This window comes from Stigmatopora argus, chromosome 20 (genome assembly GCF_051989625.1).
Source record: "Stigmatopora argus isolate UIUO_Sarg chromosome 20, RoL_Sarg_1.0, whole genome shotgun sequence".
NCBI classification, from domain to species: domain Eukaryota; kingdom Metazoa; phylum Chordata; class Actinopteri; order Syngnathiformes; family Syngnathidae; genus Stigmatopora; species Stigmatopora argus.
Window position 1 is genome coordinate 5,239,909 of NC_135406.1, and position 24,619 is coordinate 5,264,527.

The 24,619-nt window shown below is 39.4% G+C and overlaps 1 protein-coding gene across 11 annotated transcripts in view; it reads left to right on the forward strand.

The window, feature by feature from the left end:
* Positions 1-24,619, forward strand: part of nrxn2b (neurexin 2b) — a 390,097-nt gene that overhangs the window by 170,633 nt on the left and 194,845 nt on the right. For 8 of the 11 annotated variants that reach the window (XM_077589547.1, XM_077589542.1, XM_077589551.1 and 5 more), the window contains 5 exons: positions 7,162-7,185; positions 10,796-10,957; positions 16,105-16,543; positions 18,981-19,364; positions 20,602-20,805. In XM_077589547.1, the coding sequence (XP_077445673.1) occupies positions 7,162-7,185; positions 10,796-10,957; positions 16,105-16,543; positions 18,981-19,364; positions 20,602-20,805 (1,213 nt within the window). The remainder of the gene's footprint in view (positions 1-7,161; positions 7,186-10,795; positions 10,958-16,104; positions 16,544-18,980; positions 19,365-20,601; positions 20,806-24,619) is intronic. The other 3 variants (XM_077589544.1, XM_077589552.1, XM_077589550.1) reach the window with 1 other exon arrangement.

The following is a 24,619-nucleotide window of genomic DNA, read 5'->3' on the forward strand; positions in this document are numbered from 1 at the left end:
CTGCTACTACAACTACTAATTCTACTACAATTACTATTACACTAATTACTACTACTACAATTACTGTTACAATAATTACTACTACTACAATTACTATTACACTAATTACTACTACTACAATTACTATTACAATAATTACTACTACTACAATTACTATTACACTAATTACTACTACTACAATTACACTAATTACTACTACTACAATTACTATTACACTAATTACTACTACTACAATTACTATTACACTAATTACTACTACTACAATTACTATTACACTAATTACTACTACTACAATTACACTAATTACTACTACTACAATTACTATTACACTAATTACTACTACTACTACATTTACTATTACACTAATTACTACTACTACAATTACTATTACACTAATTACTACTCCTACAATTACTATTACACTAATTACTACTCCTACAATTACTATTACACTAATTACTACTACTACAATTACTATTAATCTAATTACTACTACTACAACTACTTTTCCGACTACTACTGCTACTACAACTACTAAATGTACTATAATTACTATTACTCCAATTACTACTACTACTGCTACTACAACTACTAATTCTACTCCAATTATTATTACTCCAATTACTACTACTACAACTACTTTTCCGACTACTACTACTACTGCTACTACAACTACTACTTTTCCGACTACTACTACTACTGCTACTACAACCACTAAATGTACTACAATTACTATTACTCCAATTACTACTACTACTGCTACTACAACTACTAATTCTACTCCAATTACTATTACTCCAATTACTACTACTACAACTACTATTCCGACTACTACTACTACTGCTACTACAACTACTAATTCTACGCCAATTACTACTACTACTATTCCGACTACTACTACTGCTACTACAACTACTAATTCTTCTCATTTCTTCCTTCAAAGTAACACATTTGTACTCCCTGTTAAAACCATGAATGTGGAGGTGAAAATTGTCAATCGGGGGGCGGCTTATACGAGAGAAATTGTAAAATTCAACGATTTGGACTCCTTATGAATATGAAGGTGAAATTTGTGAATTAGGGGGCATCTTATACTAGAGAAATTGCAAAATTCAACTATTTTAAGGCAATTTTAAGGGTGCGACTTATATGCGAGAAAATACGCGAATTCTAGTTTCTACTACGGAATGAATCGAGCTCTTAAGTCAAGGTAACGCTGTGCCCGGCAGACTGTTTTTGAGCTTTATCTCTTTTAAAAAATGTTTTGGGAATCGTTCTGCGGGTTTAGTTTTGCGTGTGCGTTGCATCTACCTGCACATGGAGTTGCTCTGCTGAGCTCATCACTTGGCAGTCGGCGAGGGCAATCAATTTCACTTCTACTCGCCGTGCTTACGAGCTCACATTTTGGAGGCTAATTGTAATTGGAACGAATGGCTTGTCAGAGGTAATAATGGCTAGTGCGGACGGCTTGGAATGCCAAAACAGGCGGACCCGGGCGAACGCGCGTTCAAACCAAACAATGTGCCCAATTGATTAGTCATTTTAAGTTGGGGCCAACTTGTCGAAAGCTCACTCCATCTTCCAGGGAAGTCCTGCGAAAGTTTCTCCGTTTTTTTTCGTGATCAGCAGAGCGAGATGGGATTTAATGACTTCCAAAAGCTAATGTTAGCGTAAAAAAATTCACAGCGTCAACCGGAATGAGCAACCTGCGTACGTAGAAAGCTTGACCTAATGTATTTAGGAATTAACATATGTAATCGTACATGGATTGACTGTGAATTGAGGTTTAAATAGATCAGATTAGTCCTAATGAATATTTAAAATGGGCTGGAGGATTATATTTGAATTCAAATGGGGATCAGGTGACTAGTGTCTGGATAATCTCAACCATTGAATTAAAAATCAACGATTGATTGTAAATGACCTTCAAATGGATTGTGCAAAGCCTTTAAGTAGGAAAATCAGAAATGAGTTTGAGCTCTCATAGGTGAGGAAATATAGTTGTAGTGGTAGTGGTCATCGTAGTGGTAGTGCTCACCGTAGTGGTAGTGGTCATCGTAGTGGTAGTGGTCATCATGGTGGTAGTGGTAGTGGTAATGGTAATGGTAATGGCAGTGGTAGTGGTAATGGTAGTGGTCTTTGTAGTGGTAGTGGTCTTCACAGTGGTAGTGGTAGTGGTAATGGTAGTGGTAGTGGTAATGGTAGTGGTAGTGGTAATGGTAGTGGTAGTGGTAATGGTAGTGGTCTTTGTAGTGGTAGTGGTCTTCACAGTGGTAGTGGTAGTGGTAATGGTCTTTGTAGTGGTAATGGTAGTGGTCTTTGTAGTGGTAGTGGTAATGGTCTTTGTAGTGGTAATGGTAGTGGTCTTTGTAGTGGTAGTGGTAATGGGAGTGGTCTTTGTAGTGGTAGTGGTAATGGTAATGATCTTCGTAGTGGTAGTGGTCATCGTAGTAGTAGTGGTCTTCACAGTGGTAGTGGTCATCGTAGTAGTAGTGGTCTTCACAGTGGTAGTGGTCATCGTAGTAGTAGTGGTCTTCACAGTGGTAGTGGTCATCGTAGTAGTAGTGGTCTTCACAGTGGTAGTGGTCATCGTAGTAGTAGTGGTCTTCACAGTGGTAGTGGTAATGGTAGTGGTCTTTGTAGTGGTAATGGTAGTGGTCTTTGTAGTGGTAGTGGTAATGGGAGTGGTCTTTGTAGTGGTAGTGGTAATGGTAATGATCTTCGTAGTGGTAGTGGTCATCGTAGTAGTAGTGGTCTTCACAGTGGTAGTGGTAATGGTAGTGGTCTTTGTAGTGGTAATTGTAGTGGTAATGGTAGTGGTCTTTGTAGTGGTAATGGTAGTGGTCTTTGTAGTGGTAGTGGTCTTTGTAGTGGTAGTGGTAATGGTAATGATCTTTGTAGTGGTAGTGGTCATCATAGTAGTAGTGGTCGTGGTCGTGGTAGTGGTAGTGGTAATCTTAATGGCAGTGGTCTTCATAGTGGTAGTGGTAATGGTAGTTGTGTTTGTAGTGGTCGTGGTCATCGTAGTGGCCGTGGTCTTCGTATTGGTAGTGGTCTTCATATTGGTAGTGGTAAAGGTAGTGGTCTTCGTAGTGGTAGTGGTAATGGTAATAGTAGTGGTCTCCGTAGTAGTAGTTGTAAAGGTAGTGGTCTTCGTAATGGTAATAGTAATGGTAGTAGTCGTCGTAGTAGTAGTGGTGGTAGTCGTCGTGTTTGTCGTCGTAGTCGTAACAGTAAAAATAGTTGATAAATTGTCTGCCTACTTAACAACCTTCATTTCCTAGAAACACTTATTATTATTGACATTTTCTGTAATTCCATGTTTTTCTTTTATTTATTAATCAATATTCTCTGGCATGCCAAAGCTGTTGTCTATCCTTGATTACTACAAACTATAGGACTCTTAATTTTACACATGCTGCTTGAGCAATTCCCTCTATATTATTCTTTATGTTCCAGAAAATAATCTGAAAGTGTGAATCTCAATGATCTGCTTTAGATTGGTGTAAACTCATATTTGAGTAACAGCTGAATGAATGTACTACATGTAGCAATTAGCTCTCTTCCAGTGGGATATAGCAGGACCATCCGTTTTTGTTTCACCTTAATTAATAGCAATTTTGCCCATGCATAATGCATCTATCAGCAAAGTGTACAATTAGCTTCCTCGGGAGCTAGGAGGTGCTTCGTGGTGGGTGGGCGGGGGTCTTCTGTCGAGGTTTTCCAGAAAACTGCAGGATCGGAGCTCCGTCTACTGGCGAGCGAGTGTGCGGCAAGTGGAATAAAGACTGGCGTGTTTCCATGATTCTTCAAAATGTATTGGCAGACTGCTGTCATTGTCCCAAGTCTGCCTTGATGCGTTTTGTTTTTTTTTGCGTGAGAGAAGATTGAAGTGTCGCAATGTGGGACGAGAGGATAAAAAAAGACAACAGTTTGTTCCACATCTAAGAGAAGCACAACCCAGGCGACTTGTAATCCCCGATGTGACTTTACAAGGCGGAGATTCAGCATGCAAGTGACAGAACTGGGCCAGTTGCTTTTTAGCCAGCTTCTGAGGAGACAAGGCCCCCGAACTTGTTTCAGAGCTTCTGTTCCTCACCTTCCCAACGTCATCAGCAGGCCTCGTTGAACGGCATTTTTGATGTAATATTTACGTTGGGGCAGTCATGAAAGAAAATACAGTTAAGTGGACAAATATTGCTAAGTAGGCTTGATTTGAAGTGGAAAAAATTGACCGGATAAGATCACATCGACGCCGATATTTGGCAATTTGACGTATATCGTATAAGTCTTTTTTCAAAATAGACCGGCTGATAGGAAGAAATCAATTAAAAATGGGGTTAATCCAGCTCAGATGCAGCCACGGCTATCATAAACGATCTGTCACCGATGCTCATTAAGGGATTTTTTTAGATTTGCCGCAACTATGCTTCAGTTTGACGCCCTTGGTTGGTCATAATGCAAATTTGCCGATCTTTATGGACTTGTTTCTGTTATAAATGACCTGTTACAGATGCTCATTAAGCGGTATTTTAATCTCGGACACATCAAGAGTCTTGTTGCAACTATGCTTCAATTTGACGCCATTTGTTGGTCATAACAAGGCAAATTTGACGATTTTTATGGACTTGTTTGTGTCAACAAATCAAGAGTCTTGCCGCAACTCTGCTTCAATTTGACGCCCTTTGCTGGTCATAACAAGGCAAATTTGACGATGTTAATGGATTTGTTTGTGTCATAAATGACCTGTTACAGATGCTCATTAAGCGATATTTTAATCTAGGACACATCAAGAATTTTGCCGCAACTATGCTTCAATTTGACGCCCTTTGTTGGTCATAAGAATGCAAATTTGACAATTTTTATGGACTTGTTTGTGTCAAAAAATCAGGAATCTTGACGCAACTGTGCTTCAATTTAACGCCCTTTGCTGGTGATAACAACGAAAATTTGACATTTTTTATGGATTTGTTTGTGTCATAAACGACCTGTCACAGAAGCTCATTAAGCGATATTTTAACCTCAGACACATCAAGAGTCTTGTCGCAACTATGCTTCAATTGGACGCCCTTTGTTGGTAGTAACTAGGCAAATTTGGACAATTTTTATGGACTTGTTTGTGTCAAAAAATCAAGAGTCTTGCCGCAACTCTGCTTCAATTTGACGCCCTTGGTTGGTAATAATAACAAGGCAAATTTGACGATTTTTATGGACTTGTTTCTGTCATAATTGACCTGTTACAGATGCTCATTAAGCGATATTTTAATCTCGGACACATCAAGAGTCTTGCTGCAACTATGCTTCAATTTGATGCCCTTGGTTGGTAATAATAACAAGGCAAATTTGACGATTTTTATGGACTTGTTTCTGTCATAAACGACCTCTCACAGATGCTCATTAATCGATATTTTAATCTAGAAGATTGCTGCAACTATGCTTCAATTTGACACCCTTTGTTGGTCATAACAATGCAAATTTGACGATTTTTATGGATTTGTTTCTGTCATAAACGACCTGTCACAGATGCTCATTAAGAGATATTTTAATCTAGGACACATCAAGACTTTTGCCGCAACTCTGCTTCAATTTGATGCCCTTTGTTGGTAATAACAATGCAAATTTCACATTTTTTATGGACTTGTTTCTGTCATAAACGACCTGTCACAGAGGCTCATTAAGCGATATTTTAATCTAGAATACATCAAGAGTCTTGCCACAATTATGCTTCAATTTGACGCCCTTTGTTGGTCATAACAATGCAAATTTGATGATTTTTATGGACTTATTTCAGCTTTTTCTGCTGCCTTTGCTCTTATTTGGGTTTAAAGTGTTTATAACAACAACCCGCGGCCCTAAACCCTGTTCTGGCATTCAACTCATCAAGCGATATTATAATCTAGGACACATCAAGAGTCTTGCCGCAACTATGCTTCAATTTGACACCCTTTGTTGGTAATAACAAGGCAAATTTGATGATTTTTATGGATTTGTTTGTGTCATAAACGACCTGTCACAGATGCTCATTAATCGATATTTTAATCTAGGACCCATCAAGAGTCTTGCTGCAACTATGCTTCAATTTGACGCCCTTTGTTGGTCATAACAATGCAAATTTGACGATTTTTATGAACTTTTTTCTGTCATAAATGACCTGTTACAGATGCTCATTAAGCGATATTTTAATCTCGGACACATCAAGAGTCTTGTTGCAACTATGCTTCAATTTGACGCCCTTTGTTGGTAATAACAACGCAAATTTGAGGATTTTTATGGACTTATTTCAGCTTTTTCTGCTGCCTTACTTTACTTTTGTTTGGGTTTAAAGTGTTTATAACAACAACCCGCGGCCCTAAACCCTGTTCTGGCATTCTTTCGGTGTATAAACGGTGTTGTTATATTGAAATGACTTCCAGAAATGTCTGCCCAGTTTTCCTAGAAAACAAATCATTCAAACCAATCTAGGCAAAGACGAGCTTTGTTTTCCCGCGTGTTTTATAAAATGTCATTTTATATCGCAAAAACTTTAGCATTAGAAGATTATTTCCGATTTTACTACAATCTTATTCTTCATGTGTGCAGGATTCTTTTTCTAAAGCGTATCCTGACATCGTTTCATTAAAAAAAATAAGCAAACATGGGCTCATTTTAGTCAGCAATTCCAAACAAACATCTCACATAAGAACCCTCGACAACAAAAATCATGCTAACAAACCCACACACTCACAAGTTTTGCTAACTCTTGTGTCTTTTACTAACCCCCCCAAAATCTGTATTTGTTCCAGTTTTGATTCTTTTCATTGGTGCTTTGGTTTGGCCTCTCTAGTTATGATTTCCACTAACTAACACTGTGTCATCCACCGAATGTGAACCATTCTACTTAACCTTACAACGTAACCTACTAACAAATGTAGTGTGATCCTTTATTTTTTATTTATTTTTAAATCCCTTTTGTTTTTATTGATCAAAATGATAGCATCGTTGTTCAATTGCTTTCTTTATTTCTTGATTTGGATTTGTCACAGTAGGGAAGTCAATGCTTTCTTACCTTTTTTCAGAGGAGATGGCTTTTCTTATCCACTTTTTGGGGGGCGGGGCTTAAAGTGTGTTCTCCTGAGTTTAAGGTTTTTATTTTTATTTCCCTATCCCTTTCCCTGTTTTCAGCACGCAGGCATCGGACACGCTATGGTAAACAAACTGCATTATTGTAGTTCCCATTCTAACTGTCTTTTATTTTGGTTTGTCCTGTTTTTTTTTTTTTTTTTACCCCCGTTTCGCTTCTGTTTGCTTTTCTACGTTCAATCCGCCATCAGGTAGCTGCCAAGCTCCGCCTCTTTTATATTTTAATACATCAAATGTTTTGTTCCCCATCCAGTACTTCCTTACCTTGAAAGTAGTCATTGAAAGAGGTCTACAAAAACAATATAATGTATATTTTCTAGATTATTACTCAGGTTTTTTTTGTTTTTTTTATCCCTATGAAGAAATAAAGAATTTTACTGTTCAAATTTCCCAATTGAGCATTAGTAATGTATTTCTTTTATATATTTTTTGATGAATATTCCAAAAACTAACATTAGCACTTCTGCATGTCACCGTCTTTCTCCAAAAAACCAGATTACATTAAGCATATATGTATATGTATATATCATGGCTAACATATATACATGCATATATCAATGGTTCTAATCTAATCAATACAACCACGCTACACGTTAGCCGCGACTTTCCCGCCCTGTTGTTGTTTTGGTTTCGTTTCCTTGTTGTTTGCTTCGGATTGAAATTAACAAACTAAAACCAATAACGACCTCAAATCAATCAAAGGAGGGAGGGGCCAGAGGCTGGGGGAGAGAGGACACGCCCCCTGATTAGGATTGGAAAAACCATGCTAATGTAAGATCGCAAGAAAATTTAGCGTATTGTCCGTCTCTTCCTGGTTTCTGGTGACCCCCTTTTTAAAAAAAAAAAATAACCAAGTCATTCTTCCTACCCTGATTTTTTTTTTGCATGCCATGTGGACATCCTGTGTTTTAATAACATCCATCCGGGTGCTCTCCCTGTTCCCGTGTATTTCCCGTGCTGTTTCCATGTTCAGAGCATGGCTTGTGCACCAGCTTTTAACTCAAATGGATTATTTTATCTTATAAAATTCGAATTTAACACGTCCAGGTCAAACATGGCTTTGGTTGGCGGCCATTTTCTTGACGAATTCCCGACCAGATTGACTGAAAATCTCCGAAATAAAAAAAAAATGCAATTAGATGTGCTACTAAACTAATTGCAAGTTTACTAACAACCGTTTTTGTGTCTGACTCCCCTTTACTGACCACAGTACTAACCAATCGTGTTCACAACCAAGTAAACCCTAACCCGCCCCCCCACTTTGGACCTTTACTAACCCACATGCGCTAACACATACGCACACATGAACTGATAATCTGCCAGACATCTATGGAACACCGTTTTATTATTATAATATTAAGAAAATGGACATGAATGATATAATTATACATTCCTACTTATACACGTTTTTCTACAGGTAGGCTACCCACACAGGTAAGTTCATGTTTTTTCCCGTGTTGTTTCATCATGTACCGTATTGACTCGCATATAAGCCGCTCCCAGGTATAATTCGCACACTGAAATTGCCTTAAAATCATTGAATTTGACAATTTCTCGCGTATAAGCCAGGTACTCGGACGTTTCGTTGAAAGACATTTGGTCGATCGAATGTTTGGTAGAACGGACGTTTGGTCGAACGGACGTTTGGTCGAACGGACGTTTGGTAGAATGGACGTTTGGTAGAACGGACGTTTGGTAGAACGGACGTTTGGTAGAACGGACGTTTGGTAGAACGGACGTTTGGTAGAACGGACGTTTGGTAGAACGGACGTTTGGTCGAACGGACGTTTGGTCGAACGGACGTTTGGTCGAACGGACGTTTGGTCGCCGGGTTGTTACTGTTGAAACCAGCTCTCAAAATTATAATCATGAGAGAGAGAGTTTAATATCTAAATATCTAATATCAAAATATCAACAGTAAACTCTCTGTCATAATTTGACAGCGAGTGAACCTGGCGACCAATCGTCCGTTCTACCAAATGTCTGTTCTACCAAACATCCGTTCTACCAAACGTCCGGTCGACCAAACATCCGGTCGACCAAACGTCCGGGGACCAAACGTCTTTCGACGAAACGTCCGGTTACAATAAGCCACCACCTGATTCATAATTTTCACCTCCATATTCATGGTTTTAATAGGGAGAACAAATGTGTTACTTTGAGGGGAAAATCTTAAGAAAAATCATCAATCAAACGCACATTTGAATGAAATTCAAGAAAAAAAAAACCCGTATCTTTCATAAAACAAGAAAAAATTGCCATTGCTCACTCATGGCACCACCATCTTATCTTTTACCGGTAGTTGAACGTGCTCTGACTGGCTAGATGCGAGTAACCTTGATACGTGGGTTCATAGTGTTTACCATGTCAGCACATTCCAATAGTTGTTAAGGCTGATTGACGGTCTTGCGATCGATCACTAAAATATCAGCCTTGATACCTGCGTAATGTGTATCTCATGCTATTATTGCATCGAGAGACTTGGTGATTAGTGACAAAACTAGATCTCTATGGACATGATTTTTCTTAAGGTTTTAAAGTAACATATTTGTACTCCCTATTAAAACCATGAATATGGAGGTGAAAATTGTGAATCAAGGCGCGGCTTATACGTGAGATTTCGTCAAATTCAACGATTTTAAGGCAATTTTAAGAGTGCGGCTTATACGCCGGGGCGGCTTATATGCGAGAAAATACGGTATGTCACAGGGGTTAACCTAAAAAAAAATGTTATAAATGATATCTAAAATAAGAATAGAGAAATCGGTCCAATCATGGGCCACTTTTCATTCTTCTGTGTTTTTAAATCAGTTTGTAACCAATTTGGAGAACCAATGATATCAGCCCAGGTTGTTTCAAAATGGTTGGCGATCATCGAAAATGTCTGTCGGCGAATTCTGAAGCATCATCGTGTGTTTTGACGAGTTTATATTTTGAAAAGCCAATAATCAAGGCCGCTATGTAGCAATTTTGCTCAATGCTGATTGGCTTCTGTTTTTCCTGATTGAATTTTCCTCCTTAAGAAGAACTCCATTGGTGTCTGGCAGTTTATCAACGACAAACAAAACACTGCAAAATATGCACCCGGAAGGCAAATGTTTACAAGCTCAAATCTTCACTGCAGGCATCAAAAAAAGCCTCGTAGGTGGGAGTTGGGGGGGGGAATTGCCGAGGGTCCCCACCCGCACAACAGACATAAAAATGAGTTTCTCGGTTTCGAAAGCAAAGTACGACTACAACCAGAAAAATGAGACCTGTAGAGTGCAGTAAACAAAGACTATGAAAAATCCAGGAATACAAACAGAGAATAATAGCCGCAATTATACATAATATGGAATAGAGTTGTTCCAGAACAACAGTTCTAGCATAAAAGCAATTACCCATAATACAAAAACAACTTGTTCTGCAAAGTGAATCATCACGATGTATCGTTTTGGTACTTTCTGCTATGTCGGCATACATTAAATAATATATTTTTTAATAAGATATATTAGATATGTGCGCCTGAGATGCGTTTTCAATGGGAAGTGCCGAATTTTCATGCTCAAAATAAGCATGGAGCAGCACAAAACCAGTCACTCAATTGTCTGTCCTCTATTTTTGGGGGTCAGGGTGGACTCTAATTTTTCCTCCATTTATTCCCCTTTATTCGCTTTGCCGGCATTCCCGTTGCTAGGTAACCATCTCGGTGGATGGCATCCTGACCACCACTGGCTACACCCAGGAGGACTACACCATGCTCGGCTCTGACGACTTCTTCTACATCGGCGGGAGCCCTAATACCGCCGATTTGCCGGGATCGCCCGTCAGTAACAACTTCATGGGCTGCCTCAAAGACGTGAGTCGCAGATTTTGTGTCAAACTTCTTGTTGCCATTCTGGGGGCGGGGTTTAATATGGCACCATAAATATAGATGTATTGAGAAAAGCTTTAACATGTTGGGAAGGGTGTGTATACGATCAGTCGGATCTCTACTTACGAAATTACCGTATTTTAACGACTATAAGGCGCACGTAAAAGTCTTAAATTTTCTCCAAAATAGACAGGGCGCCTTATAATCCAGTGCGCTTTATATATGGACCAATACTAAAATTGTTATCACGATAAAATAAAATAAATCAGTCGATAGGGTACACCATCCTCAATAGCTCTCGCAACTACGGCAAGCAGCCCCCGACTCTACTATTTTCCCCGTAGAAAAAGTACTGCGCAGTGACTGCTGGGAAATGTAGTTCTTTTGTCAATACACCCAATGGATTGTGGCCTGTATACATCGACATCAACACAGCTTTACGAAGCAAGGAAAGCAGCGTTGGAAAAGTTACGCTAGCTACTAGCTAGCTACTATTTGAGAATGGATTGTGGTAGTTAGGTAGTTGTGTAAGGACCGGGGAACGAATTAGAGAATTTACATATAAAGTACAAATCTACTTACAAAATTTTCAAGTTATGAAAACAGTTCTGGAACCAATTACCGTGTATTTTCACGACTATGCGGCACATCGTATTTTTAGCCGCAGTGTCAATAACGAGTGCTATTTCTGTATTTTACACACACAAAGGACGCACCGTTTTTATAGATGCAGCCAGGCATGGCAAAACATACACCAGCTACACCCACACGCTAAAACCACGTTTTTAAAAAGGCAACGGAAGCAAAACTGAGTTCGGTTGTACTTTATTTAGCCATTTTACAATGTACTCACGTCATCATCACCCACAAATCCATCAAAGTCCTCATTTTCTGTGTCCGAATTGAACAATTGTCCAAATGAGTCATCGAAAACGCTAAGTTTTATACGTTCGTCCAGGTGACCACAATCCATTCGCAAATAGTAGCTAGCTAGCAGCTAGCGTAACTTGCCCAATGCTGCCTGCCACCGTTCAAAAGCTGTCGATGTCCAGGCCACAATCCATTCACAAATAGTAGCTAGCTAGTAGCTAGCGTAACTAGCCCAACACTGCCTGCCACCGTTCAAAAGCTGTGTTGATGTTGATGTCCAGGCCACAATCCATTCACAAATAGTAGCTAGCTAGTAGCTAGCGGCAGGAGTTCTTTTGTAAATCCAGCCCGAATGACGCGCGCACCAAATTAGTGTGCTCGCCGTCATACTGGGTGTATTGACAAAAAACTATATATCCCAGTAGTCACTGTACTTTTTCTACGGGGGAAATAGTAGAGTCGGGGGCTGCTTGCCGTAGTTGTGACAGCTGTAGAGGATGGTGTACCCTATCGACAGATTTATTTGATTTTATCGTGATAACAATTTTAGTATTGGTCCATATATAAAAGTGCACTGGATTATAAGGCGCCCTGTCTATTTTGGAGAAAATTTAAGACTTTTAAGTGTGCCTTATAGTCATGAAAATACTTAATAAGGGGAATTGTGATCATTAAGCAATTGGCTGAGGTTGACAGGTGTGGATTTTCGACCGATTTTGAATCGACACAAGAATCGTGCAACGTAAAACTGAACTCGCCCTTGTGTTAAAGCCGCAATAGGAAAGCACATACCAACAAATCCACGCAGATGAATATGCCCCTCCCCTTTTCTGTTTTTTTTTCAGTTCTTAACAAGCGATCAAAAGCCCCAATCACAGTTGAAAGTATTATGCCCTTGTAAAGGTAATGACTTGTGCAGAGGCAAGGCAACATGGTGCCTCTGCATTTTCTCATAAAGCTGCGCCGATTGAATAAGTAATTACTTTTGCCGTCGCTTTTAATGGAGCTCGCCGTAATCGTCCTCTCTAACTTAATTACGCTTGTAGGAAGACATCTTTTTTTTTTTATCGTTTGGCTTGTTGATAATCGCTCTCGAGAAAGGGTTAGCCAATCCCTTGAAGCAATGTTCGGGGTCTTTGAGGGTCAAAGAGAATGTTAACACAAAATACGCTAGCTCAAGAGTGTCAGACTCGGGTTGGTTCGCGGGCCGCTTTAACGTCAACTTGATTACACATGGGCTGTACCCTTTTAGATATAATATTTAGATTTTTTTTAATAAATCGATTAAAAGAACTGGATTAAAAGACCTGAATATTCAGTTTTTTATAGATCTAAAACAATGTTTATTTTAGCTTTTTTTTAAATCTATTTTTAGATTTTACAAAATGATTTTTAACTAAAAATGGATTAAAAAATTACAATTATTGATTTAAAAGGGGGAAAATCAGGAAATTTAATATACATCTATACTCTTCATTTTAATTTAATCCTAAAACAGAAAGTCGGAACTGATGATTTACTTTCCCGGGCCACACAAAATGATGCGGCGGGCCAGATTTGGCCCCCGGGCCGCCAATTTGACACATGTGCGCTTGCTCATTATGCACACCCGTGGGGAGATAAGCCGCGGTTCCCATACTCCGTCGGCAACGGAATCGCGGCCAGTCACACTTTTTACATATAATGTACACTTCTACTTACGAAATTTCCAGTTTCTGGTTTAGGATCAATATTTTTGACGGACGACTCCAAAACACCCGATGGCAAATGAGTTTTAACAAAAGCGCTGATCTGGAGAACTTTTTAGACCAATCGTCTCGGTTCGGGAACGGACCCAAACACCTCGGTTTTAGCCGGGCTTATCGTTAGCGCCGGACCGCGGCGAGGCTTTCGTCCCGAGGCCAAACGCCTTTGATACGCTTGGCCGACAACCCGCGAACTGCGCGGGTTCATCAAAACAAGAAGGAACACCTCCTGTGTGTTTGTTTGTGACAAAACACGCTAGCTCGTCATGCGCACCCGTGCGAAGATAAGCCGCGGTTCCCGTGATCCGTCGGCAACGGAATCGCGGCGAGTCAATTTTTGGGTATAATTAAGTCCACGGCGTAAAATGCAGCGTCGCTATGCTAGCTTTTGCCATCCTCACAGCGGGCTAAATTAAAAATTGATTTCTTTGACTGATTCCTCACTCTGGATGAATTTGGGCAGCCTTCTCAGCCCCGCCCCTCTAAATTCGTATTGACGTTCTGTTGGCGTTCTCCTTCCAGTGTCACCTTTTTGGGGGGTCTGGGGGGGATTGATAACATCTTTTTAGAGTCACGTACCCACCCGCGCAATCCATTCCATCAATCTTCATTGCACTTGTTGGACGCTATATTGAGTTGCGGCCCCGTGAACCAGATTGCGGGGGTCTTTTCAGTACTGGCCCCTGTATATAAGCAATATACAGTAGGGATTCGAACACATAATTTTCAGAAGATGGTAATCAGATGTTTATTTGTATTCATTTTTAAGAGATACAATGTAAGAAATGTATCCAGAGGTGCCAAAAGAAAACGAAATGGGCTTTTGCTGCCATCTGGCAGACCTACACGGGTATTACATCTATAACGGCAGCGGCGCAGGGCACATTTTCATATGCTTTATTTATTTAAATACATTGATAAATCATTTCCTTATAATTTTCTCTCATTTTTGTGTTTCCTCACATTTTTCAGACAAAATTGGGACATTTTGACCAATTTTAAAGGGTCTAGTTGGTAGTTGTGTGAGGACAAATTAGATAATTTACATATAATGTACACTTCTACTTACGAAATTTTCAAGTTACGAAAAAAGTCTTGGAACCGATTAATTTTGAAAGTACAGGTATGACTGTATATGTAAATATACCATATTTTCACGACTATAAGGCGCACCACATTATAAGGCGCACCCTCAATGAATGACACATTTTTTTCCATATGTAAAGTACACTGGATTGTAAGGCGCCCGGTCTATTTTGGAGAAAATTTAAGACTTTTAAGTGCGCTTTATAGTCGTGAAAATATGGTATATAATAATAATAATAATAATAATAATCGGACATAGGCCCCTGTTGTCGTTATCACAACACAAAAAGCCTACTTGTCATCACACGCAGAAACTGCGTGTGACGAAATTGATGGTGCTTCTCCATAAGCTACGTTTACTCGGCAAAAGACCTAAATCAGTGTAAGTTACGGACTAATTTGGCCTCTGCTGTTGTGGATACAGGTCGCTTACCTCTCGCTTACCTCTCACTGTCTTCCGTCAGCTAGTAGGAGGCAGATCACCACCCAAACCTCTTTTTATATTACCGCAGAAGGGAATGTGTGTTATGTTACCGCGAGTTTAGAGTTCTGATGGATGTGGGGAAAAAACTGTCCTTAAGCCTATTTGTCCGTGCTTTGTGGGACCTATAGCGTCTGCCAGAGGGCAGCAGCTGGAACAGATTGTGACCAGGGTGGTAAGGGTCCCCTAATGATGTTCTTGGCTCTGCTGAGGTAACGAGGGCTGGCAATGTCTTCCAGTGAGGGCAGAGAGCAGCCGACAATCCTCTGGGCAGTGTTAATCACTTTCTGCATGGCCTTTTTGTCTGCCGACGTCCATGCTTCGTAAAGCTGTGTTGATGCCGATCGCCAGGCCACAATCCATTGGGTGTATTGACAAAAGAACTATATATCCCAGCAGTCACTGCGCAGTACTTTTTCTACAGGGAAAATATTAGTCGGGGGCTGCTTGCCGTAGTTGAGAGCTGTAGAGGATGGTATACCCTATCGACTGATTTATTTTATTTTATCGTGATAACAATTTTAGTATTGGTCCATATATAAAATACACTGGATTATAAAGCGCCCTGTCTATTTTGGAGAAAATTTAAGACTTATGTGCACCTTATAGTCATGAAAATACGGTATAACCCTCCCCCTTATCTACAGAAAATAGTGTTTGTCTTAGCCCCTTTTAATCAAGAGCATGAAGAAGCCCAGGAGAAAAAAACACACCCACAAAAGAGCCCCCTGAATGTTGTCTGGATCTTTGAAAACAACAAGAATCGGGGATTATTTACTTTGCTCGTGGCACTGAATGATAAATACCCAGACGCAATTTGAGTGGGCATAATAAAGTACCCTGAGGTACGCCAACAGTCGCCCAAAGCGGTTTGTTTCTTTCTTTGGGTCTGGGCCTGTTTTTGTGTCATCTCACCAGGTTATAACGTTCTTTTTTTGGGTTTTCTCAAGGTGGTGTACAAGAACAACGACTTTAAGCTGGAGCTGTCCCGCTTGGCTATTCAGCGCGACCCTAAAATCACCTTGAGTGGCGACCTGGTGTTCCGCTGCGAAGACGTGGCGGCCTTGGACCCGGTCACCTTCGAGACCCCTGAGGCTTTCATCTCGTTGCCCAAGTGGAACGCTAAGAAAACGGGTTCAATCTCCTTCGATTTCCGAACCACCGAGCCTAGCGGACTCCTATTGTTCAGCCACGGGCGTCCTCAGGGTCCCAAAGAGCAGAAGCCCGGCAGGGAACTGAAGACCGATTACTTTGCCCTGGAGCTCCTGGAGGGGTATTTGTACTTGCTGATCGACATGGGCTCGGGAAAAACCAAGCTAAAGGCTAGCAACCGGAAGGTCAACGATGGCGAATGGTGTCACGTGGACTTCCAGAGAGAAGGACGGAAAGGTAACGATCTCAAGTGGTCTCGGTTCCTTTCAAGTTGGTCTCAAATGGGAACATCTGCACATGTGTGACTGATGAACAGCAGGCAAGCGCTCTTCGCTTCTAAACGAGAAAGCGTTTGACGAAGCGTACGCGTCTGTCGCCGTGTGATCTCGCCGCCGTAATTGGCTTTTAATAGAAAATGAAGACAGAGCCGTTAATCACAGAGAGCGAGATGGGGGCGGGGGTGGGGCTTCGTTCTGCTTCCTTTCTCCTCGATTTAGACTGTTAGGAACACATTGGACCAGGGGTGTCAAACATACAGCACGCGGGTGGGAAGCGGACAACTTGGGGGGCCGATCTGGCCCAAGTGCCTGACTTTGTAGCTAATTTAAACTGTATGTAAAGACTTAAATGCTATTTTTTTCATGACCCATGGGCTGTAAAACTACAATTTTACGAGTTATGTGACTGAGTTCGCACACTATTGGACTTTGCTCAACTTTTGCTACCCCAGCCCTTAGCCCACATGTGTCAAAGTGGCGGCCCGGGGGCCAAATCTGGCCCGCCGCATTATTTTGTGTGGCCCGGGAAAGTAAATCATGAGTGCTGACTTTCTGTTTTAGGATTAAATTAAAATAAAGTATAGATGTATGTTAAATTTCCTGATTTTTCCCCCTTTTAAATCAATAATTGCAATTTTTTAATCCATTTTTTCTGTGTTTTTCGTTCAAAAATCATTTTGTGAAATCTAAAAATATATTTAAAAAAGCTAAAATAAACATTGTTTTAGATCTATTAAATAGAAATATAAAATATTATATCTAAAATGGTCTGACACCCTTACTATACATCACAGGTGTCAAAGTGGCGGCCTGGGGGCCAAATCTGGCCCACCGCATCATTTTGTGTGGCCCGAGAAAATAAATCATGAGTGCCGACTTTCTGTTTTAGGATCAAATTAAAATGAAGACTATAGATGTATATAAAATTAGAATTATATATTATGTATATAATATTTTCCCCCTTTTAAATCAATAATTGCAATTTTTTAATCATTTTTTTTCTGTGTTTTTAGTTCAAAAATCATTTTGTAAGAAGTAAAAATATATAAAAATATTTTCTGTTTTCCACTTAAATATGGCATATAATTAAAGAAAAAAAATGGTTTCCTTTCGCAATGAAAAACAAATGATTAAATAAATGATTTTCCCTTACTAAGAAAAAAAGCTTAAATTAAAATTGTATTAGATCTATAAAAAATAATATTTAGGGCTTTTAATCCAGTTCTTTTAATCGATTTATAAAACAAAAAAATCTAAATATTATATCTAAAATTGTCCGGCCCACATGATATGTGAGGAAACACACACAAAAAGATAAAATTAGAAGGATATGATTTGTTAATGTCTTACATACATTTATATATATTTACATATACAGTCATACCTGTACTTACGAAATTAATTGGTTCCGAGACTTTTCGTGACTTGAAAATTCCGTAAGTAGAAGTGTACATTATATGTAAATTCTCAAATTCGTTCCATGATCCTCACACAACTACCAACTAGACCACATGTGTCAAATTTGCGGCCTGGGGGCCAAATCTGGTCCGCCACATCATTTTTTTGTGGCCCGAGAAAGTAAATCATGAGTGCCGACTTTCTGTTTTAGGATGCGTTTAAAGTAGTAGCCATTTGGAGATGACGCAGAACAGTACGTGACAGAAGAAATACAGAAAATAAAGTAGTAGTAACAGTAAGTACTAATGTAATGAAATTGTAAATCCAGAAATCCTACTCCAGAAAACTTACACCAGCATAGAAAACGTTGAGATTAATCTTTGAATTAAGGTTCTCAGCAAATCATTTTGAATATATATTTCCTAAAATAATGGGAAATTATTTAAAATTAAACTAGAAGTAAAAGTGTGTTCCATGGCATTTTCAGGTATTGTTCTCTAAGCCATCTAGTCTGTCAAAGGCACTTAGAATTTCACATAAGTCTTCTAGTGTTGTTTTTTCTCAGTGTCAGACATCAATCCCCAGCTTTGATTAATTACATTGCGTGCCCAAATGGCTACTACTTTAAACGCAAGGATTAAAATAAAAAAATATAAAAAATTGGCAGCACATTGTAGTGTAGTATGTACTTGTATTTAGAAATATGTCCAGCGGAGGGCAGTACATGCCCTTGTTATTCCTAAATGAATGTTATCTGTAACGGGCCGTATATGGCCCACAGGCCGAGGTTGAAAAACATGTACACACACGATCCGGGGGCGGGGCAAGCGTTTCGGCGAAACGTCCGTTCGGCGAACTGTCCGTCAGCCAAACGTCTTTCGGCGAATCGTCCGAGTACCATATTTTTTGGGGCCAAAAATGGATGGGATCAGATCTAGTTAGCATGAATGTGACCCGCGAACCAAACTGCATGAGACTGATGCATTTTCACCTTTCAGGCTCCATCTCGGTCAACAGTCGCAGTATGCCCTTCAGCTCCCCAGAGGGCAGCGAGATCCTAGACCTGGACAGCGACATGTACCTGGGCGGCCTCCCGGAGTCCAAGACGGAGCTCATCCTGCCGCCCGAGGTGTGGACGGCGCTGCTCAACTACGGCTACGTGGGCTGCGTCCGCGACCTCTTCATCGACGGCAAGAGCCGCGATGTCCGACGTCTGGCTGAGATCCAAAGCGCGCTAGGCGTGAGCAGCTTCTGCACGCGTGAGCTGCAGAAGCGATGCAGCAGCGCCCCCTGTGGCAACGGCGGCGTGTGCAAGGAGGGATGGAACCGCTACATATGCGATTGCACCACCACAGGGTTCCTGGGGACCAATTGTGAGATCGGTGCGTTCACCCGAGTTATTTTCAGTTATGAATCACTCAGGTGTGGTTCTCAAGTGAGTGTTTAGTAACAGAAACAATAGCAATAGAGCAAAATTGCAAACTCTCTTCTCCATTAACTGCCAACAGGTTTGAAAATATATCTGTTTGTGTACACTTAAACACAAAAATATACTGTAATTACTCACATATAAGCCGCATTTGTCGGATAAAAGTGATGACTGATTCAAGGTGTGGCTTATATGCGCATAAAAAGTCAACATGCACAAAACTGCAAGTTGACAATGCCATAACGGCATGACGTCATGACGTCATGACGCAATGACGCAATGACGCCATGACGTCATGACGCCATGACGCAAGACAACGTTAAGTTAATAAATAAATAAATTACTAAATAAATATATAAATAAATTACCAAATAAATATATAAATAATTACTAAATAAATATATAAATAAATTACTAAATAAATATATAAATAAATTACTGAATAAATATATAAATAATTACTAAATAAATATATAAATAAATTACTAAATAAATATATAAATAAATTACTGAATAAATATATAAATAATTACTAAATAAATATATAAATAAATTACTAAATAGATATATAAATACATTATATATATATATATATATATATATATATATATATATATATATATATATATATATATATAAATTATATATATATAAATAAATTACTAAATAAATATATGAATAAATAAATAAGCGTGTTGCTGAAATATACATATATATATATAAGTTATTTTTCCCTAAAAATTTCACTATAACCTCACAGATTTTTTTTTTCTCTTTTTCGGACAATATTTCTCAGCAACTAAAAATATCATCAAGATTACAAAACCTCTACTATCGCCCTTATTAATACTAATTCCTGTATATTCCAAACAGAAAATATGTATAGGTTGCAAAACTGAATTATAATTAAAGGAGCTTTGACTCATTCACTGCCAGCCCTCCTAATCCAAATAGATTGGACGTCAATGCTAACCTTTGACCCGCATACATACGGAAAATCATATTCGAGTTTGTATGCATCCATCAAAAACAAAAGATTGCTTTAGTGAGGTTTTCCTGCTGCCAAGTGGCTGTATCTGGTACTGCAACAACTGGTTGAGCAAAAAATTCAAAACGCTCAAATTCCAACCGTTTTCTGGATATTTTCTGGATGTCACATAGAGATTAATTGAGGATCTTCTTCCACGCAGAGGCAACCGTGCTGAGCTACGACGGTAGCATGTATCTGAAGATAATCATGCCCATCGCCATGCACACGGAGGCTGAGGACGTAGCGTTGCGCTTCATGTCCCAGCGCGCTTACGGCCTGCTAGTGGCTAGCACGTCCAAGGAGTCGGCCGACACGCTCCGCCTAGAGCTGGATGGGGGCCGCGTTAAGCTCACCGTCAACCTCGGTAGGCCGCCGCCGTCCCCCAGCTGCCGCCATCTTTTCTTCCATCTCTGACGTTCTCATCGTCAACCTGTTTTGAAACTTTTCTCACTGTAACGGCATCCGCGCTCACATGGGAGGGAGTACTCCCTCTTTTGGCCGCTACTAAAACTGCAAGACGGGTTCTTTCGCCGTTGCTTCACCTTTTTTGTTCCACTATCCCGCTTTGATCAATTTAGAGAGATGCTAAACGTCAAAAAACGAATTTCGGCAAATTTTGTGGCCCTTTTTACTAGGGTCATTTTCAAAATAAAGCTACATATGATCCAATTTTCTACTGCTTTTAAAATAGTTCCCTTTTAAAATTTAACACAATTAACACACTTCGTATTTTTTCAAATTTTGTGGCCCTTTTTCTTGGGGTCATTTTCAAAATAAAGCTCTATGATCTAATTTTTAATGCTTTTCAAATATTTCTCTTTTATAATAGTTTAATCATGCAAAGGAATAAAAAACACAAACAGGAAATCAACTTTTACTCCCGTTTTTGTTTTTAGCGAACACCGTTAACATACTGTTCATATTTTTTCAAATTTTGTGACCTTTTTCCAAGGGTGATTTTCAAAATAAAGCTCCATATGATCTAATTTTCTACTGCGTTTAAAATAGTTCCCTTTTTTTAATTTAGCACCATTAACACACTGTTCATTTTTTTTAAATGTGGCCCTTTTTCCAAGGGTGATTTTCAGAATAAAGCTCCATATGATCTAATTTTCTACTGCTTTTTAAATAGTTCCTTTTTTTAAATTTAACACCATTAAACACTGTTGATTTATTTTCAAATTTTGTGACCCTTTTTACAAGGGTCATTTTCAAAATAAAGCTCCATATGATCTAATTTAATCTACTGCTTTTAAAATAGTTCCCTTTTTTAACATAACACCATTAACACACTTGATTTTTGTTTCAAATTTTGTGACCCTTTTTCCTGGGGGCATTTTCAAAATAAAACTCGATATGATCTAATTTTCTACTGCTTTTAAAATAGTTCCCTTTTTTAATTTAACACCATTAACACACTGGTCTTTTTTTTAATTTGTGACCCTTTTTCCAAGGGTCATTTTCAAAATAAAACTCCATATTATCTAATTTTGTAATGCTTTTCAAATAGTTCTCTTTTGTAATAGTTTAATCTTGCAAAGGAATCAAAAACACGAACAGGAAATCAACTTTTACTCTCTCCTCTCCATTTTTTTTCTTACCCGCTGATCATCCACACCGGCCCACCCCTTCTCCCCCACCCCGGAACTTTTCATCCCTTCAACGGCGTGTGTTTCTGCGGCCTCGGATCAAACTGTCAGGGAGACCAGCTCATTGCTCCTGTTACCATTTCTTCCAAATGATAGTCGTTGTCCAGGCTAACCTCAAATCCAAAAGTGACCGCCATTTTTTTTTACTGGATCACTTGGTGGTGGATATTTACCCAATTTGACCCCCTTTAACCCCCTTTGTGCTGGTTCCCCGACTGTTTGTGTCCACTATTCTGTCGCGGTTGACAGCTCGAGACCGCAACTCAGCCATAATCAAGTGCAGGTAATTAGAGTAAATATAAAAGCAAAGGAAATTATCTACAAAAAAAAAGTTTTTTTGTCATGAGTGCAACATGATGTGGCTGGGATGCGCAGATCACCCTTTCTCCCGACTTTTTGGGGGTTTCTGGCGACACAAAAGTACTGCAAGAATCAAGTGCCGTACTCATTTTTGACTCGATAAACTTGAAATTTGGTATATGAACTGAAAGTAATGATGCTAACTAAAATGACATGGTTGGTATTAAGAGAGGCCTCAGAAAATGTTCATTCGCCTCCCACTTAATGTGGATTGGACGTCTTGTGTCGTCAATGGCAGCCAATGAGGTGTTGTTCCTCTGGGCGATTAACCACGAGTAGACGTCCAATCCATTTGCAATCCATTTGAAGTGGAAAGCGATAGAACGAACTCAGAATACTGTATTTTCCCCACTATGAGGCACACCTTTAATGGATGGCCTATCTTAAAATGTGTTTCATATATTAGACACATTAGTGGTTGTGTTATACATCCTCTAGTAGTAGGAGTAGTAATAGTAGTGGTGGCGTTAGTAGTAGTAGTAGTGGTAGTGGTAGTAGTGGTGGTGGTGGTGGTGGTGGTGGTGGTGGCTGTGGTGGTGGTCGTGTTAGTGGTTAGTAAGTAGTATACTATACTAATAGTATACTATTATAGTAGTAGTAGTAGCAATAGTAGCAGTAGTTGTAGCAATAGTAGCAGTAGTTGTAGCAGTAGTAGTAGTAGTTGTAGCAGTAGTAGTATCAGTAGCAGTAGTAGCAGTAGCAGTAGTAGTAGTTGTAGTTGTAGTAGTATTAGTAGTAGTAGTTGTTGTTGTAGTTGCAGTAGTAGTTGTAGTAGTAGTTGTTGTAGTTGCAGTAGTAGTTGCAGTAGTAGTTGTTGTTGTTGTTGTAGTTGCAGTAGTAGTTGTAGTAGTAGTAGTTGCAGTAGTAGTTGTAGTAGTAGTTGTTGTTGTTGTAGTTGCAGTAGTAGTTGTAGTAGTAGTTGTTGTAGTTGCAGTAGTAGTTGTAGTAGTTGTTGTTGTTGTAGTTGCAGTTGTAGTTGTTGTTGTAGTTGCAGTGGTAGTTGTAGTAGTAGTAGTTGTTGTAGTAGTAGTTGTTGTTGTTGTAGTTGCAGTGGTAGTTGTAGTAGTAGTTGTTGTAGTTGCAGTGGTAGTTGTAGTAGTTGTTGTTGTTGTAGTTGCAGTAGTAGTTGTAGTAGTAGTTGTTGTAGTTGCAGTAGTAGTTGTAGTAGTAGTTGTTGTTGTAGTTGCAGTGGTAGTTGTAGTAGTAGTTGTTGTTGTAGTTGTAGTAGTAGTAGTTGTTGTTGTAGTTGTAGTAGTAGTTGTTGTTGTTGTAGTTGCAGTGGTAGTTGTAGTAGTAGTTGTTGTAGTTGCAGTGGTAGTTGTAGTAGTAGTTGTTGTTGTAGTTGCAGTGGTAGTTGTAGTAGTTGTTGTTGTAGTTGCAGTGGTAGTTGTAGTAGTAGTTGTTGTTGTAGTTGCAGTGGTAGTTGTAGTAGTAGTTGTTGTTGTAGTTGCAGTGGTAGTTGTAGTAGTAGTTGTTGTTGTAGTTGCAGTGGTAGTTGTAGTAGTAGTTGTTGTTGTAGTTGCAGTGGTAGTTGTAGTAGTAGTGGTGGTAGTATGGAATTGTCTTATACATCCACTAGATGGAGGTGTAGTGCTGGTGGTAGTAGTAGAGTAGTAGTAGTAGTAGCAGTAGCAATAGCAGTGGCAGTAGTAGTAGTAGCAGTAGCAGTAGCAGTGGCAGTAGCAGTGGCAGTGGCAGTGGCAGTAGCAGTAGTAGTGGTAGTAGTAGCAGCAGTAGTGGTAGGAGTAGCAGTGGTTAGTGGTTGTGTTATACATCCTCTAGTAGTAGTCGTAATAGTAGTAGTGGTAGTTGTAGTAGCAGTAATAGTAGTAGTGGTAGTTGTAGTAGCAGTAATAGTAGTAGTAGCAATAGCAGTGGCAATAGCAATGTAGGTTTTGTGTTATACATCCACTAGATAGAGCTAGAGTAGTAATTGTAAGACTGGTGGTGGTAGTAGTAGTAGGGGATTCTGTTATACATCCACTAAATGTCGCTTTAGTAGTAGTAGTATTATTAGTAGTGGGTGGGGGTTGCGTTATGAATCCACTAGATGGAGCTGTAGTAGTAGGAGTAGTAATAGTAGTAGTAGGGGATTGTGTTATACATCTACTAGATAAGGGAGCTAAAGGTAAGTTCATACAATGATTAATCAATATTAATATGTGCACT